The sequence below is a fragment of the Heliangelus exortis genome, chromosome 15, assembly GCF_036169615.1.
Source record: "Heliangelus exortis chromosome 15, bHelExo1.hap1, whole genome shotgun sequence".
Lineage (NCBI taxonomy): Eukaryota > Metazoa > Chordata > Aves > Apodiformes > Trochilidae > Heliangelus > Heliangelus exortis.
This window is the reverse complement of record NC_092436.1, coordinates 2829846-2847423: the sequence shown is the minus strand read 5'-3', so window position 1 is coordinate 2847423 and position 17578 is coordinate 2829846. Positions and strand designations below refer to the sequence as shown.

The following is a 17578-nucleotide window of genomic DNA, read 5'->3' as shown; positions in this document are numbered from 1 at the left end:
TGGGCTGGCATCCTGCTTTGGGCTCTGAAGCAAGAGGACACTCTCTTCAGGTAGGAGCAGCAGAAGGGGCTGGGAATATTAGCAAGTCAGTTTTCCATCACATTCAGAACTCCCACTGCCTCCAGTCCCGCTGCTCTAAATGCAGAGGCAATCTGTTATGACTTGGGTGTCCTGTGGCCAAGATGCTCTCTGGCTGCTGCCCTCTTCCACAGGCAGCTGGTGGGCAAGGTAATGAAGGAGAGGGGGTGCTCCCTCTGTTTGTTGTCTGGACACACAGATGGGGGCCAGCGGCAACCTCACAAGGTGCACTCAAGGACATCCACATCTCCCATGCCGAAACTCCTCCAAAAGCTCCATCTGGGGCCTTTATAAAATGGCAGCAAGCCATCTTTGTACAGCACCACGAAAGCAGAAAGAGCGCTTGCACGCCCCACAACCAGCAGTAACACTTCAATCACTCCTCTTCCTCCTCCGGCCAAGACACTTAAATTTGGGTGTTTTTTTGGGGGAGGGAGGGGTGAAGGAACACGGCCGTAATCCTCCCGCTTTGTCCTCGCCGCTGAAGACTGCGAAGCGAACGCGTTTGTACACAATGGCCTGGCCAGAAGGCAGGGCCGGCAGCAGCTGTGGAGAGGAGCCCAGCGCCAAGGCCCAGCCCCGCGCAGGGACGGGGCTGTTCAGCTGCGGCGGGGGCTGGGGGGGGGCTGCACCCCCCATTTTGGGGCCATCCGAGGTGGCGGCTGCAGATGGGGGGTGGGGGAGCACTGAGGGGAGAACCCCCGGGGAACGCGGGCCGAGGAGCGAACGGCGCCGGCCCCCGAGGGTGCGTGAGGCAGCGGCCCCGCCAACCGCGGCCGTGAGGGGCGGAGCCCGCCGGGAAAAGGAGGGAGGGGGGGAGGGATGTGACGCGGGGGTGCGCGGGGCATTGTGGGAGCTCGCGGTCAGCCCGTGCAGCCGTTCCCGGTGGCCCCGCGGGCGGAGCGGAGGCAGCGGGAGCCGGAGCGGGAACCGGGAGCGGAACCGGGGCCGCCGCCGGCCCACATATTGCCGCCGGAGGCCGCGCTGTAAGTCACTGCCGCGGGGTGCGAGGAAGGGAGGAGGGGCTCGGGGTCGCTGAGGGGCTCTACCGCGGCGGGGTGGCACCGGCCCGGCGGCCGCCGAACCGGCTAAGGTGGGCTGTGAGGGAATGGTCGTGCCCGCTCCTTCATCTCAGCATTTCCCTAAGGATAAACCGGGTAGGGGGAGGGCGGGCCGCTTCGGGCCGTCTGTGTGTTCTGTCTGTTCTCGTTGTGCCCGGGGTGATTGGCGGGAGGTCCCCGCTCCCGGGGAAATGGTGGCGGCGGGGGGTGGCGGGGCTGGGGGCTGCAAGGGGTCCCGGGGGCTCCCCGCTCCCACCCGGCTGCCGCGGAGAAACCGGGGGTGTGGAGCCGCCGTTCCTCACGTCTCTCTCCGCCTTCATGCGCACTGCCCGACTCCTGCTCTGTCCCGCCGCGGGTCACCGGGCAGGAGAAGATAATCCGGAGAGACTGCGAAAAGAGCAAGGGAAAGGCAGCGGGACGTGTTGCCAGCGTGGTTCGCTTTGGGATGAAGAAACCGGGGCATAAAAGTTACCTGCTACGCGGGAACGACTTAATTTGAAAAAAAAACCAAAAAAACACAAAACCTTTTTTTAAATTTTTTTTAAAAAATTTTTTTAACCAAAAAGAAAGGCTTGGGAGAGTGTTAAAAATAAACGTTCAGCTAGAAACGGGGCCCTTTCTTTATTCTTTGAGAACTGTCACTTCTTGTCTAGGCTGCAATATGTCTGCCTGCAGGGTTTGAGCAACCTATACGGACTGTGTCTGGGTGTGGGAGTTCCTCACGGGGGACTGCGAGTACTGCAAGACGCAGGTGAATGCGGGTTCCTCACACCCCGCACAAGGTACAGCCCAGGAGCACCTGGGTTTAGACCCACGGCTGATGTGTTTGTGCCTGTAGGAGGCAGCAAGGCGAGCAAACTGTTTCTGTAACTTGCATCTTCCTATAATCCTTTTGTTTCGTCTCTAATCTTAAAAAGTTGCAGAATTTGTATCTGAAGCCGCCACTTGGAACCAGCTCGTCTGCAAATAGGCTGCTGTAAAACTGAGGTTGCTTTGTTTATGTTGATGGAAGGAGGCTGGTTGGAATATATTTAGATGAGTCCTGTTATTTATCTCTTGACCATAGAAATTCACATCCATTTTTTTCCCCAGGACTGCGTGGCTGTCACTTAGCAACAGGTCTGTAGGGAACTTTGCAGATCCACTGCCTCCCCCATTCCTAAGAGCAGAAGAAATAAATGAGCTAAGGAGCAAGTGAGCAATTAAAGCAGAACTTAGGTTCTTGGGAACAACCAAGAGTTAAAAGATTTAGTTGTGAACAAGACAGTTACAGTTGCTTTGAAGAATAAATTTTAATGGAATTGAATATGAGAGATTTTGTATAACGGGGTCCTCAGAAAACTACAGTGTGTTGTGGGGGTTATTTTTCTTTAAAGTGTTCCTAAGTAAAGGAATTAGATTTTTGTTTACTCAGTAATGGTTGCAGGTTATTTTGCTGTGTTTTGTGTCATAACCTTTCACAATGAAATCTTCTTGGCCTTCTGTGCTCCTAAAGGGTAACTTTTTCTTTCATTGTGTGTAAGGCATAGGTCCTGAAAGCCAGTAAAGCCAAATGTTGACAGTGTAGATTAATCTTACTACTACCTCTTAGATCAGTTGTGGCTTAGAATTTGGCCTCATGACAACAATATATGAAGACTGTTTAAACACTGCTTATTTGATAGATCAGCTTTATCAAAAAGAAAAATCCACCACTGCAAAATAAGTCTTAAAAGAAATCAGCATGTTCAAATTTGTTCTAATGAGTTGCCTGGTTCTGCAGGTAAAATTCCAGTATACAGCAGTGAGCTTTGGTAAAAAATATTCTCTTGATAAGGTACGTGAGCTGGTCACTTTCCTGAGGAACTGTCAAAATCTTGTGCTCTGAAAGGGATTCAGAAGTATTTTTGTACAGCTCTTATAAACCAGGATCAAGGCCTGTTGTCCATTCTACATGAAAGGCAGTCCTGCCCAAGGAAGATTATGAAGGAGCAGGAATAAGGAATGAGATAAAGGAGCAGGAATCCAGAACTGATGCCTCAAGAGGAAAAAAGCATCTCCAGAGAGAGCCTCCCCTGGGAGAGGGAGTATTGACCCAGTGAGTGTTAGGTTTTGTCAGCTTAGTGCTTCTTTGAGGTAAAAGGGAAAAAGAAACATGCAGTGTTTGTGGGAAGAGTGCAATGATTACTAATTTGTCAGAGAAAGAGGCTTTAGACACATAAAGATGTTTATAGTGCCTTACCCAGACCCATCCCAAAGAGGGGATGAGCAGTATTCAGCTCCTGGTCCTTGCTCCAAAAGGCTGATGGTAGAATCATGCCATTCATGGCCTCCCACTGGTTGAGTTCTTGGGCTCCCTTCCCCCAGGAGTATAGCATCTATCTTAAATTTCATTCTGTATCTGATTTTTGCCTTGGAAGCATCCATGTGAATTCTTGGTGGTTTTCCTTTCTTCCAAAAACGTCAAGGGACAAAGAAGTTTTCAAAATGTTCTTTAAAACAGCTTTTTTTTCTGACCATTGAATTTAATAAATGGTCCAGTCCTTTACCACATTTTATGCTTCCTACCTCCTATACAAAAAGCTATAATGCAGAAATGGACTTGATTTCATGCTGGCACTCCCAGCAGTGGTCAGTGAAGACAATTGTATTTACATTTTCCTGACTATTGGTGGCAGGATGCCCAGCTAAAACTGGGCTAAAACTGGTGTCATACTCTCCATACTACTCTTAGTGGAGGTTTGGGCATTAAGGAGATAATTTGGTTTGGGTTTTCAGACCCATTGTGGGAGGGAGGGACTTTTGACAGTTGAATACAATTGTGCAGCAGTTCTTTGTTTTGCACAGATTTTGTGAAAGTGTTGTTCTTCTTTTTCCCATCCTTTATGTTACCACTATGGGAATTTTAGTCTTACTAATCTGCAGGAGGAAGTACATCTGTTAGGCATTTGTAGATGAGGAATGCTGTCTAATTTTCTAAGGGAAAATAAATATATGTATGATGCTACCTTCCCAGATGAGAACTAATGTAGTTCTGTTTCACAGTTCATTTCACTCCTCTGTCTGTTTCAGAGCACAAAGAGTTACTGCTTCAATAAAACATTTGAGCTAAAACTTGAAATCACACCAGATCAAACGATAACTGAGTGATTAGCTCTTCTTTTATTACTGTCTCACCTAGAAAGAGACTGTCACAGACTGAGACACTGTTGTGCTAGGTGAGCATTATTAGGGACCATTTTATACCAACTCCCGAAGCAGTGCATTTTATAAATATGCCAGACTAGCTTCTGATTAGCCAAGAACAGATCAAGTTAGTTGTCAAAGCAAATTCAAATGCACCTTTTCAAAAAGAGTTCAGTGAGTGGCTATTATTATATTACATAAATAGATTTAAGCGAGAGTGGCAGCACTTACATTGTTAATCTTTTGAAATAATGGGAACAAAATAGCATTGTGGTTAATCCCTTGTGATACAAAAATCAACTTTCAGGCTTAGTCTTTGTGCAGTAAAAAAAGAGAAACATAGTTACTAAATCTTAGTGTTTATCCTGTTGTGGTAATGGTCTCCTGGATTCCACTACACTTATGTGACCATGTAGATGTAAATTTTATCATCTGTTTTCTAAGTGCACTTAACACACTGATGTAAATCCATGGTCAGAAGAGTCCCCGTCTTGCAGCAGAAGCATTTGATGTCAGTTGTTAAGAAATTAATAATTGGTGCCTGAGAACAAGGCAGGTGGGTTTGTTGCTACTGTTTGATAAGTGTCAAATTGACTGGGCTAATGAAGTAGTGGTACTTGGAAATTAGCTACCTCTTTACCAGATCGTGCAGGTTTTACTTTCAGCATTGTGTGATGCTAAACCTTTCAGAAAAACAGATGGCAATGTGCATTTTAGGAAGGTGGTGCTGGAAAGAGTGGTTTAGTGCTCTATCTTCTCACAGAAAGGTATAGCCAACCAGCAGTACTACAGCCAGTGCAAAACACAAGACTGTTAATTATGCTGATTTCATTGCTTCACCTTAATACTATCTTGTTTCTTAGAAACTGTGTTTCTGGCTTGCACAGACTTGACAGCAGAGGAGCCTTTTAGCTTAAGTCTTTGCTCTGAGCCAAGCTAATAATACCATCAAATTTTCATTTCTGTGAATTTTGTAATGTCAGAAAGCAGTATGACTCTTGCTGCAGTCTTCAAGGGGTTTTCAAAAGGCTATGAATGAGGTGCTAAATTCTGCAAGGAGGGTGATCTGTGTCCAAGCACAGCAGAGCCACTGGAGAATGTAGCATTAAATTTGAGTTGAAGCCAAAGGTGGAATTATCTAAGTTGACTCCTCAGTGATATCCCCTGATTATCACAGGGATAATTTTTTTGAACTGTCACACTGACGTGAAGCCATTTTATTGGCAAATCTTTGAAGATTTTGCAGTGTCTTTGGAAAAGGTTCTCAGTAATTCCATTGCAAAGGCTGAAGAGGAGAAACAAAGGAAAGACTGGTCCATTGACTGTGATTTTTTTTTAAATTATCTTGCTCAAATCTTGCCTGAACTATGGTGCATGTGGTAAGATTCCCTTTGGTTTCCTCCCTCCTCTGCTGGTTAGCAGTGACTCAGCAAACAGCTCTGGTTCATTAATGTTGGCAGCATTCCAGAGGTTCTGGTGTTACAGAGATAAAGCACTTGAGAACACGTAAGACACCCATTTTCCTTTGGTTTTTGATTTGTTGCTGTGCTTTTTACATTTAACTTCAGATTCTGTTTGGTTTGGGATTTTTTTTTTTTTTTTTGGGGGGGGGGGGGGGGGGGGGGCTGTTGCAGGTTAAATCTTCTGTCTCTTTCCCTTCTCTGTTGCTGTGGAGAACTAAAAGTAGAGGGGAGATGATGAGAGATTGTTGGGGTGTCCCTCAGCTCAAAGGCAGGACAGCAGGTTCTGCAAAGTAATGATCCTGATTTGAGCCCAAAAGAAGTCTTCCATGTTAGGCTCTGTTTTTCTCCTTCCAAATTACATGATTGGCAAAATCAAAAGTGGTACTTGAAACTTGACTGGAATTTCCCTTCCTCCACTCCCAACACGTAAAGAGAGGGTGGTTCACTACAATGTAGGAACAGAATCCTTGAGGCAGAAGCTCTGAAACTCACCTTAATAATGTTTTACCTGAAATAATAAAAGTTCCAGTTTTTGAATATGCAAGCCCTCACCTTTCTGATTCAGGCAAAGTTCTTCCTCACAAATAAACTTGCAGCTAGTTTAGCTCTTTAATGTACAGTATGAGAGGATCAGGTTAATTGTCAAAATAGGTCCATGGTCATCCTAAATATTAATGGGAGAAATGTGACCAGGAGTATGAAAGAGAAAATTAACCTCTAGAATTCACAGAAGTGATAAAACAAATTTATTATAAAAGAAGAATATGCCATTCCATATACAGGTAGGTGTTAGCTGCAGAAAACAGGGAGCTTGGACAGTATTAAATAGGAAATGTTATGTTAAAGGTAAGAATGTCTTCTCAACACCAGATGAAAGAGCTTGGAAACTTAACAGCAAAGTTTTGCTGGAGGGTGATCTAAGGGGGTTTGATTTAGCATGACCAATGCAATTGACAATATATTAACAACAGACATAGCATTGCTTTGGGTAGATGCTGTGTGTCCACAGACAGTGATACAGTGTCCATTTGTTTCCACATATGAAGGAACCTCCCTTCTCTATGAATAGTTATTGTCTGGGAACTAAAAATGAAGGGGCAGTGCCCCCTCATCTCTTCTGTTGCCAACTACAGCGTGGTCATCCATGTGTGTCTTCCATTTGGGTTTTTAATTTGGGTGAGCTGTGTTTGTGCCAGCTTCTTCAAAGCATTTCTGGCAGTAATTCAGTATTGCTTCATGCTTTTCTCATGCCTTGATCCAAATGTTAGAGCAGCTGATGGCTAGATGATACTCTTCCAAAGGAAAAAACAGAAAAATCCTAAAGTAAGAAGGGTTTTCATATCTTCCAACTAACCTAGAAGCTCAGTGATCAATGGAAGTTTGCTATTAAAGTCTTGCAGGTTTTCCATAGGAAAATTATATTTTTCATAATTCACCTACCAGTTACAAAACGAAGGTATTATGAAGGAAACCAGAAGCACAGGTATTTCTCATGCCTGCTTTCCCAGGTGTTTGGTTCTGTGTATTTTTTTAATATTTGTGAGATTAAACATGTGCAGTATTGATGAAAATGGATTATGAACTATGACAATAATTCCTGGCAGAAAGTCCATTGCCAACTCTGAGCCACACCCAGCCTTTCTGCTAACAAAGACAGAGCTGACTAGATGACAAAATGCAATTAAATAGGTTTTTGAAATCAGTTATGAGCTCCAGTTAGGCATTTTCTCAAGGCAAGAAAATTGACTCTTGTCCTCTTTTTTGCAGAATAATAATTGTTACTAAGCTGAGTTCACAGCAGAGGAAAGGAGGAGCCCTTTTGATGGCTTCCCCCTTTCCAAAGATTCCTGTCTGATTTTGACAGATTTCATAAATACTGTGTGACTTTCATCTGAACTACTAAGATGGGATAATTTTGTTTACCTTTAACAAGCAGTAAGCCTGTTGCATGTATCTTACTTCATGTGTTATGCATGCCTGGACTCTTTGATGAGTGGAGTGTGGAAGTAGAAAAAAAGAAATATTTGATACTGGCATTTCTTTAGTTACCCTGAGCAGTGTTCATTGATAGTTGTGTAGTCTGAATCACAGTGACTCATTGAAATGTAAAGACTTCAGGACATGTTAGCACAGAGCAGAAGTTGCAAAACTTGGAAGTGGGGCAAGTGAACAAGTTTTGCCTAATTCTGAGCTCACTTAATTGTTGTGGACTCAGATGTATAACAGGTCCATAAAGACAGAATTAGAATAAATCAAAGAAAAACAGAAAGGGGAGCAGAGAACAGGTGTGATGGGAAAACACAGTTTAAAGAGGTTTCATGGTGGAGTATATAAACACACAAGGGAATTTTCATTTGTTTTAGGTAGGATTGGTGCAGCAAGGAAGCAGCAGGATGCAGGGCAGTATGTGTATCACTGGTTTCCCTAGAGTGCAGACGTGCAGGAGAAAGAGAAGGGGACTCTCTCCTTTCTTCCAAGTCCAATTCAAAACCCAGTGCATTGCCTAAACCTCCAGATACCTCAAGAGCCTGCAAACCCTCCACCTCTTTGGATTTGTCAGCTTCTATTTGCAGCCTGAGCAGAAATCAAAGAGAGAAAATAATATGTTTGACAGCTGTATCAACAGTGGTTTTCTTCACTGACATAAACTGCCATACAGTTGTCAGATAGCTGCTGGGCTTTTAGACCACTGTTACGATAAGGAAAGGTGGCAGATAGGAGTTTGGCAGATTCCTAGAGGCCATGTTGATGTGGTACAGCCTCTGATGTGGAGATTGCTTCTTTGTGGTATGTTCAAATCTCAGGTGGTTCATTTCGGGTTTTTCTAAAAAGAGAACATTTAGTGTACAGGAGATGCACTTAGCCGTGCATAGGCCTTTGCTCCATAAAGTCACACGTGCTTGAAGATCTATTTCTTTAAGGATGGTGAATACACTTTATGAAACTTCTTGTGGATGCAGTTTGTCCTAGCTGAGAACATAGGGCTGTTCCACCCATTAATTTGATTCAACCACAGTTGTTCAATTGCCAAATCAGGAGTTTTTCCCAGGGAGCAGAGGGTTATTAACGTTTATAAATACATAAAGGGAGAGAGCCAGGAGGATGGTGCCAGACTCCTCTTTGTTATGCCCAATGATAGGACAAGAGGCAATGGATATAAACTTCAGCATAGGAGGTTCCATATAAACACGAAAATTTTTTCACTGTGAGGGTGACAGAGCCCTGGCAGAGGCTGCCCAGGGGTTGGGGAGTCTCCTTCTCCAGGGTTTGTGGAGTCTCCTTCTCTGGAGACATTCAAAACCTGCCTGGATACTTTCCTACATGTTCTCCTGTAGGTGACCCTGCTCTGGCAGGGGGGTTGGACTGGATGATCTTTCAAGGTCCCTTCCAACTTCTAACTTTCTGTGAATCTATGATCTCAGTCTACTTGCAGAAAGCATCCTCTGCTTTAATGCAGAAGCTCTGGTTTTCGTTAGGTGGGTAGCACACTTTGCTCCATTAGTGGTACCAGGTTTAATCTGCGAGGAATTTCAAAAAGTAATCCCAGACCAGATTTCAACAAAATAATTTCTCTGACTCCGTATCTTTACTGTGTAAAAGTATGTCAAGATTACAACAGCAAGCAAACATTCTGTGGAAAATTATTTTAAGTTCTTGTTGTGTATACCCTATAAAGGGAACTGTATGTTTTGGGCACCCTAATGCATTGCCTACTCGAAAATACTGATTTATCTTGAAATTCAGAATACAGCTTTATAGCATCAGCCCTTATTCATAACTTTTTTGTTTTATTTTGTTTTCCTTAATATGTAGAGTGCTGTTCCAGACCCAATACAGACAAAATGTCCAGCAGGGGTGGAAAGAAGAAGTCAACCAAGACTTCCCGCTCTGCAAAGGCTGGGGTCATATTCCCTGTTGGAAGAATGCTCCGTTACATCAAGAAAGGCCACCCGAAGTACAGAATTGGTGTTGGTGCTCCAGTCTACATGGCTGCTGTACTGGAATATCTGACTGGTAGGTTTTACTTAATGTGAAATAGCAGTAGTGAAAGTTATGAAATAAACTGAATTTGCATAGGGAAGAAAAAAAAAAAAAAAAAGCAAAATGAAAAATGTAAGAAGGAGCCTCTGGTTTATAGATGAGTAAAAAAGTTATAATTGAAGTAAGTGCTACTCTGATCACTCATCTAAACTGAAATCAAGGTACCTCCACTTCTGCCTCACAGCTTTGGGGGGTTTTGTGCATTCTACACTGGATTTGCTTTGACCTGTTGGAAACACTCCTCTTCCACGTGGGCAGTCAGAAGATTCCTACTCAGTTGGGGTGTATGGGGCTGGGCCATCAGAGTTGCAGTCCTGTCTGCTCCAATTTTGTGCTTGATGCCTTTGTTTGGGTTATAATTGTCTGTTAAGCATATACATTCCTTTTCAATAGAGAGCTTCTCAGTGTTTACACAGGGCTGAGATTGCTTACAGCATTGTTTAAACATTTTTATTCAATTTACAGATTAATTTTGAGACCACATATGCTGTTTGCAATTTGTTTGGCTTGGTCTGTGTATAAATGCACACTCTGTTCATCTGCCCCGAATCAACATGGCTTATTTGCTTACATTTGTAGCAAATTTCCCTGTTCTTCTCATCACATTACAAAGAAAACACCTGAAATAATTATCCTGGCCTCACTGTACCTTCTTGGAGGACAAAGGTATTATTTTTCTTCCATTTAGGAAGAAACTTTAAAGGAAGAAAATGTTTTGCCCAACTACACATGCAAGTAAAGATCTCTACACAGCAGTTCTCTCAAATGAGACTTACAAACAAGATTACAAAAGTAGCCTTCTAATGAAAAATCAACCCCAACTGTGATAGCATAAAGATGTGGGATTTTCACAATATTGGTTTGCTTAAAATAATTTCTCTTTTTTAATGGAGAAGAATAAAACATCAGCTAGGTCACATTCTCATGGTCAGGTCCACTTACAAGCATATACCTGTACTGTGGGATTTAGCAAAAAGCACATGCTCAATGGATTGGTGTCTGGAGACAGATTCTCCTGGCATGACTAAGGCAAAGCTTGAGTTGGATCTCATTTCTCATAGCAGTGTTTCTTTTTGCAGTTTATCTGCTTATGTCTCTTCTGGTTGCAGCAGATGCAAGTGTTTCAAGGGACAGTAGTTTTTAAGCTATAAGGGTGCACTTAGTCTCTGAGAAGGAGATGCACTTAATTTATTCTTTGACTTAAGCACTAAGTAGCAAAACATGTGGTTTAACTTTTTTGAGAATATTTTAAGAAGTGACCTGACTCTGAAGAGAATTTTAGATGTACCTTATAATGGATATTGGAATTGGCAAACAGAAATGTGTTGATTTTATTTTTATTTCTGTGAAGTTTTTCTCCCTTAACAATGAGTATTGGTAACACTAAGAATAATTTATAGAGTGCTTGCTTTCTGTAAGGTATTCATATTACATGATTGAATATTTTCAACCATCAAATATCCTTTTTTTTTCCCCCCCTTCATTTGCTTGTATTTGTAGTTTTCTTTATTCGTGCCTTTTCTTTAAAAGAATGCTTTTAAACTTCATAGATGACCTTAAAAATTAACATTTCCTGCAGCTAGGTTCCTGGTTACAGCTATAACAACTCAAATAAAATGTTTCTTAGGGTGAAGGGTGCTTTGAATGCTGCCCTTTTAAAGAATTGGAACAATACAGGTGAGCTTATGGCACTGCTAATGAGCAGCACATGTTATTGGTTAACTTTGATTCAAAGTGTTTGCTGAGGCACTGATGATTTAGGCAGCTAAGAATAAGCTGGGGAAATAAAGATGTTTCTTTAGCTGCTGTGCATCCTGGGAAACTGGGGAGATTAACAAAAAAGCAAACAAAAAACTTCATATATGGCTTCTTCAGGAAAAAGAAAAAGGAGGAGAGCTAAGGGGACCTTTTTTTCCTCCATTTAAATATTTTAAGCTGTTTTTTTGTTTTGTTTTCCCCTCCTATGAAGCTAGGTAGATAGGGTTTTCTTTCATTCTTATAAGTAGATGCATCTCAAAAGCACAGATACTAATTTTTTCCTTACTGAGTTAGTGATAATGGTATGATTTGTAGTTTGGTGCAGAAGGGGCTTCCTCTTTTCTTTCAGTAAGCTTTTCACACTATATGGTGTAATTTTTTGGCTTTAATGCTCAGTATGTTTTCCTCACTCATCTTTTTCAGTATAATTCAGAAACACTTCCTTGAAATGGGATGCTTAGAGTTTTTTGGTTTGTGTTCTTTTTACCTCTTGACAGTTATTACTTAAAAAAACCAGAGAAATCCTGACTTCTCTCTAGGAGTGTTTTTAAAGATACTCATATCAGCCCATGATTTGAGACTAAGTCAAAGCATTTCAAGTATTTTTAAAAAATTAAAAAATGATAAAAAAAGAAGGAACGTGACATAATAGGAAGGAGATCATGTGAAGTGCATGCTAATACATTGGCTAAATAAAAAAAACAATCTTGTGAGGGGAAAACATAAACTATCAAAAGCAGCTGTATAAAAGAAAAGCTTCAGAAAGGACTAGGAGGGGATATGACAGAGTTATGACCTAGTAGAAAGGAACCAACTAAGGTTTGAAAACTAGTTCATGTGTTACAGAATATGTCACTGACTTTGTATCCTTTAGAAGATGAAGTGCTATAACTTTGTCCATTGCTAAAGTTCAGCTCTGATGTAAATCTGGAGTTAGCCCATAATATGCTCAGATCTGGGATTTTGATTTGGTTCAATTTGAGATTTAAATTTCCATAATGCTTCCAGCTGCTCAGACTTGGAGTTCTGTTCTGGATCCATCTGTAGTTACAACTTTATCTGCTTTGCACTTTGAAGGTTACCTTAGAGTTACCACATATGTTCAGATACTCATCTGAAACTGAAAATACACATCCTAGAATTCCTTGTAGTCTATGGACCCATTTTGTAATTTAAGCTCTTCTCCAGCCTGTGCACAACGAAGTGCTTCTTCAAACTATATTTATCTTGTTTTCATGCTTTTTATTAGCATGTTTATACAGGGCACAGCTCCACTAGCAGGATCATGCACTGGTTTAGTCTGGCTGCTCCAGTTGCTGTGTACTAAAAACCATCCATCTTTGCTGTGCTGTTTTTCTGACAGTTCCTCTGACAGCTTCCTCTACAGGGACTGGCTGGAGTACTTCTTCCCTGTGTTGTCTGTTATAGTAACTTTAAAAGTAATAGTAATAAAACTAGTGCATTATTAGCTGTACAAGTTATCTTCTGGTCTTCAGCTAATAAAATGTTTTTCCTTATCTTGCATTTCATTATACTTGACATGTAAGCAGGTTGGACAGCAAGGATTCTTCTCATACTTACTAAATGTTCTTGTTTACCCACAAGTAATATTAAAAAATAATTCTCTCAACACCCCCAGTATATGTAGTTTAATTTTTTTAATGCTACCACCTGCTTATTCTTTCCTGGTTTTCAACTAAGAAAATAGTGTGTAATGTCCACTGTGATTAGGATGAGAGTGTGTGTTTGTGGGCAAATGTGCAGGAGGTACCTTTGAGCTTTACCCATATTGAAGCAAGTGGATATACTTCCTTCCTTTGCTCTGGAGCATGGATGCTGAGGAGCTTTAATTTTCCTTTTCAGAAGCAGCTCAAGCATTGCTGCCTATTGCAGGGAACAGTCAGAATATTTGATTAATTTCTGCTTATGCTACTGAACTAATTTTAAGCATTGTCAACCACTGTAAGCTGGCAAGAAGTTCAGCACTAATAATTCCCTTTGTTTTCTTTCCTTGTTGCAGCACTTTACAGTGGCTCATTGCCTGTTTATCTTCCCTAACGTGTACTTCAGAAAACTACAATCTACTCCATATTTTCTCTGCAAAGGAGTCCATCAGTATCAGTTTATGTTGATGTTGCTATTAGGGCAGTTGAAAGGGTGGACACAGACTTAATTTGGGGCATTGCAGCCACTCAGATGAAGTTGTATGGTTTTTATTTGCCAGAATTGATCCAGCCATAGATGTGATCAGGTTATGTTCCCTTTGGATGAATAACTCACACAAGTTGCAGTACAGTCCAGACTTAGCTACTAAGTGAACAAGACACTGCTTTGCCCTTAAAAAGCAGAAATCTCTTGGGCATATTTAAAGGCAGCAAGCACCAGGCCTGCAAGTGATTTCTGCTCCCCTTGCCCCCCATCGTCTTCTCTACATTGTAAATAATTTTCAATTGACAAAATGTCATAGCAAATGAGGAGAAAGAGAAGTTTATAAAACAGCAGGAGAACAGGAATACAGAAGAAATGAGACTTTGATTTATATTTGTTCTGTATATGGTTCTGAAGTAAGATTGGAGAAAATGTTAAATGTCTGTTTTCTCCATTAGAATTTCTTTTTTTTCTCAACTGGATTTTTATTGCCCTTCGTGTATTGTTGATCATGTATTTTGTTACAATGTAAAATAAGCACCTTTTTAATGCCAGGGTTAGAATTGCATCTGAGGCATTCTGGTGCTTACCTGAGTTTTTGTTTTCAGGCTTTCTGATGTCACCAGAATCCCTTAATGAAGGTTCATGTGCTGGAGCTCAGTTCGTTGCATTTTCATCTTGATTAATTTTCGATGTGGAAAACTTTCTTAAGCCAGCTGCTGATTGGCTGCAAAATGAAAGCCCTTCCTGAATGCAGTAAGTTTAACTGCTCACTTCAGATGCTCACTTTCCAATGTGCAAGCTGATCAACTTGAACTGCTGTTCACCCCGTGTGTTCTGCTTGCTGCTGAAGATTTTTACGGGTTCACAGAGGAAAACAATGATTTGCCCTGTTTGTCAAAGCAGATGTACTGCTGGACTTCTGCTTGGAAGCAGAGGGGAGCTCAGAGGTCCACAGTAAAAGATGCATTCTGTTAAAAGCAGATTTAAGTTCCAGGCATTCTGAGTACACCATAAATAATGGGTCCACAGGAAGTAATGACATTTTAGATGATAATTAATTGACAGTATTTTTTTGATACTGTTGAAACATGGATTCACTAGCAAGATACATTTCTTCTATTTAAGTAGGCAGCTTTAGAAACAGTAACCCCTGTTACAGTGTTGTACCACATATGGTGTCACAAAAGAAGTTGAAAATAATTTAGGGGCTTGTAGGACCCATGGCTTACTTGAGCAAGCCTGAAACTACCTCTTCAGATCCAGTGTATTTTTAATGTGGATTAATACTGGACCTAAAATACAGCAGGGTTCTTTATGGCAACAGCCTCATAAGCAGAGACATTTTGAAAATAGTGTCCTAGCAAAGCTCCTTTGTAAAATTCCTCTTTGACAGAAGACTTGTGTCATTGTCTTACCAGAAGTGAGACTGTCACAACCCAAACTTGCTATACTTGTAAGAAGAGCCTCTGTACATTTACAACTTTGCATTGTTATCAATTGAATGAGCAACCTTCCTCTGAGCTTTTAAATGCATGGCTCAATCTGCTTAAAATCTATATAAATGAAGAGTTTTCCTTCAGTGATAAGGCCTTCCTTGGCTCCAGCCTTGTAAACACTTACCTAGGTGCCTGTCTGCCCTTGTAGTGCCATAAACTTAAGTGGAACGCTGAGTTACAAAAGCTGTTACAAAATTACTTTACCCAGTTAGGGTTCTAATGTGTTCTTCAAGCTACAGACATCAGGTTTGATGAAAAATGATACAAGTGAAATAATTTTCTCATAAGAAAAGCCCTCACCATGGCTACTGATACAAAAATATAGACACAGAGGGGTAAATATGCATCAGAATTTGCATTGTGATCTGTGTTATATGCAGATAATGTACAAAATACTGGGCTGGACTGGTTTGGTGTTTTACATCATGGTCACTGAATTATTTTCTCCCTAGAAGACTTAAATTTTAGTTTTATATAAATCTTAGAATAAGGTGCTTTTTTGTAGTGGTAGTCATTACATCTATTTGTTTGGTTAAGCTGCAACAAAGTAATGACTTGTACTATAAACTGCTATTCAGCTAATGTTGGTGTCACCCTTTCCTTTGCCGAGTGGAATTTAAGTGAGGTGTAGAACAAAAATGGGGCTGATTTTGTGGCACCTTTTTCTCCTCTGTTCCATATGACACCACATGGGCACAAACCCCTTTGATACACTGATCCATTTCCCCTGTCAAGCACAGGCTTTAGAGTCACTTCAATAAAATCCAAAATTTCAATTTGAAGTCGTCTCATCTTTTTATTATGTTATTAATGTTATTAATGTTGACTGAGTTGCAGTAGATGATTGGAAACTTCTTTTAAAATTTGTAAATGCAAGTTCCTAACAGTTGTCTACAAAGGACAAAGACTGATCTAGGACCAAGCCTGAAGACACGAGTGGTCTCCTGCACTCCTAACAACCAGAGCAAACCTACATGCTGCATTTGATCAAGTAAGGTCTGGCAGCAGTTATATTAATCATGTTTGAGTGCATTTCTAAAACATATGTAAACTGTTAGGAGAAACAGTAAAGTGTAAACTCCTACGTAGAGGAAACTCCACTGAAAAAGTTTGGTTTGAGTTTGATCCTGAAGTCAGTGGAGAAGAAATGGGCTCTGTCTTTTAAAATTAGTACTCAGGGTGTGAGTGTTGTAATAAGTCATATTTGAGATTAATTTGACTTTCAGGTTTCCCTGAAAAGTGAACTCTCATACCTGTAACAGATTAATAGTGAACCAAGAAATTAAAAAAAAAAAAAATAACAAAAATAAGAAGTTAAATAACATTCGATCTCACACTATTAAAAAAAGAAAAGAAAGGATGGTATTAAAGTGTATAGAAGAACTTAAAAGAAGTGTGAGTCAGATCAGAATGCTCTAAGTGGAAGTGGTTTTTGTGGTCTGAATTTGAGTTTTATGTAAACATCAGTCTGTCATCTGACTTGCAGACATACAAAACTTACAATAACTTGGCAAAGTTAACAGTTTCTGCTGCAAGGGGCCTAGTTTTGATACAGCTCAGGCACTAAAGACTGAAAGGTTTGGATTTTTTTATCACATCCTAAGAGAACGATTGCCCTGCTGAGAGTTGAGGTTTGGTCAAAGCAGTAAAATTTCTTGAATTGATTTTCACTGCATCAAGTTTCCATAACTTTGAACCAAGATTGAAAGCTGTTTTATTGAAATGTGTAAGAGGGAAAATGCTGTTAAATGATTCTACCTTCACTCTTGCAACTGCAGATTCCAGGGGGACTTGAATGAAATACAGAGAGAGAAGAATGCAGGAAACTCTTAACAGTCTTGGTTGATTGAGGTTGATAGAGTTAAAACTTTCTGGAATAATGTAAAATTATTCTGAAGTCAATAAAATACTGATGGACAGATGATTAATTTAAAGTACAATAAGCAGGCTCCTTGTCATGTAGTTGGCTTTGTAGCAAATTCATATTTTCTCAATGAAATTTGTATCAACATTCATTTTTCCTTGATTTCTGGATATTGTTTTCAATTTTCTTTTGAGGAGAGGCTTCAGATTTTTTTTTTTTTTTTTTTAAGAACCCCCTGACTTGTTCCTGTTGGAATTTGTGTGTTCAGAAATTGGCCTTGTGTCAACATATGGCCTGTTAGTTGTTAAGAGATTAATTTTCAAAGCGATGACTTCATCTCCCTGAAGAGAAGGTGAACAAAGGGATTCAAGGGAACAACAGTGTTTTAGCTTGAGATATAAACCGAAAAAAAAACCCCAAACAAAACAAAACAAAAAAAAACCAAACCAAAAAACAAACAAACAAAAAAACACCAAAATCAAAAACAAAACCAAAAAACAT

At 40.8% G+C, this 17578-nt stretch overlaps 1 protein-coding gene across 5 annotated transcripts in view; it reads left to right on the top strand.

Annotated features, from left to right (window-relative positions):
* Positions 1-915: 915 nt before the first annotated feature.
* The window catches only part of MACROH2A1 (macroH2A.1 histone), a 43921-nt gene continuing 27258 nt past the window's right edge, over positions 916-17578 (top strand). For 4 of the 5 annotated variants that reach the window (XM_071759095.1, XM_071759093.1, XM_071759094.1 and 1 more), the window contains exons 1-2: positions 916-1064; positions 9581-9781. In XM_071759095.1, the coding sequence (XP_071615196.1) occupies positions 9610-9781 (172 nt within the window). In that variant the 5' untranslated portion in view covers positions 916-1064; positions 9581-9609. Of the gene's footprint in view, positions 1065-9580; positions 9782-14322; positions 14471-17578 lie in introns of those variants that run through there. The other variant, XM_071759096.1, reaches the window with a different exon arrangement.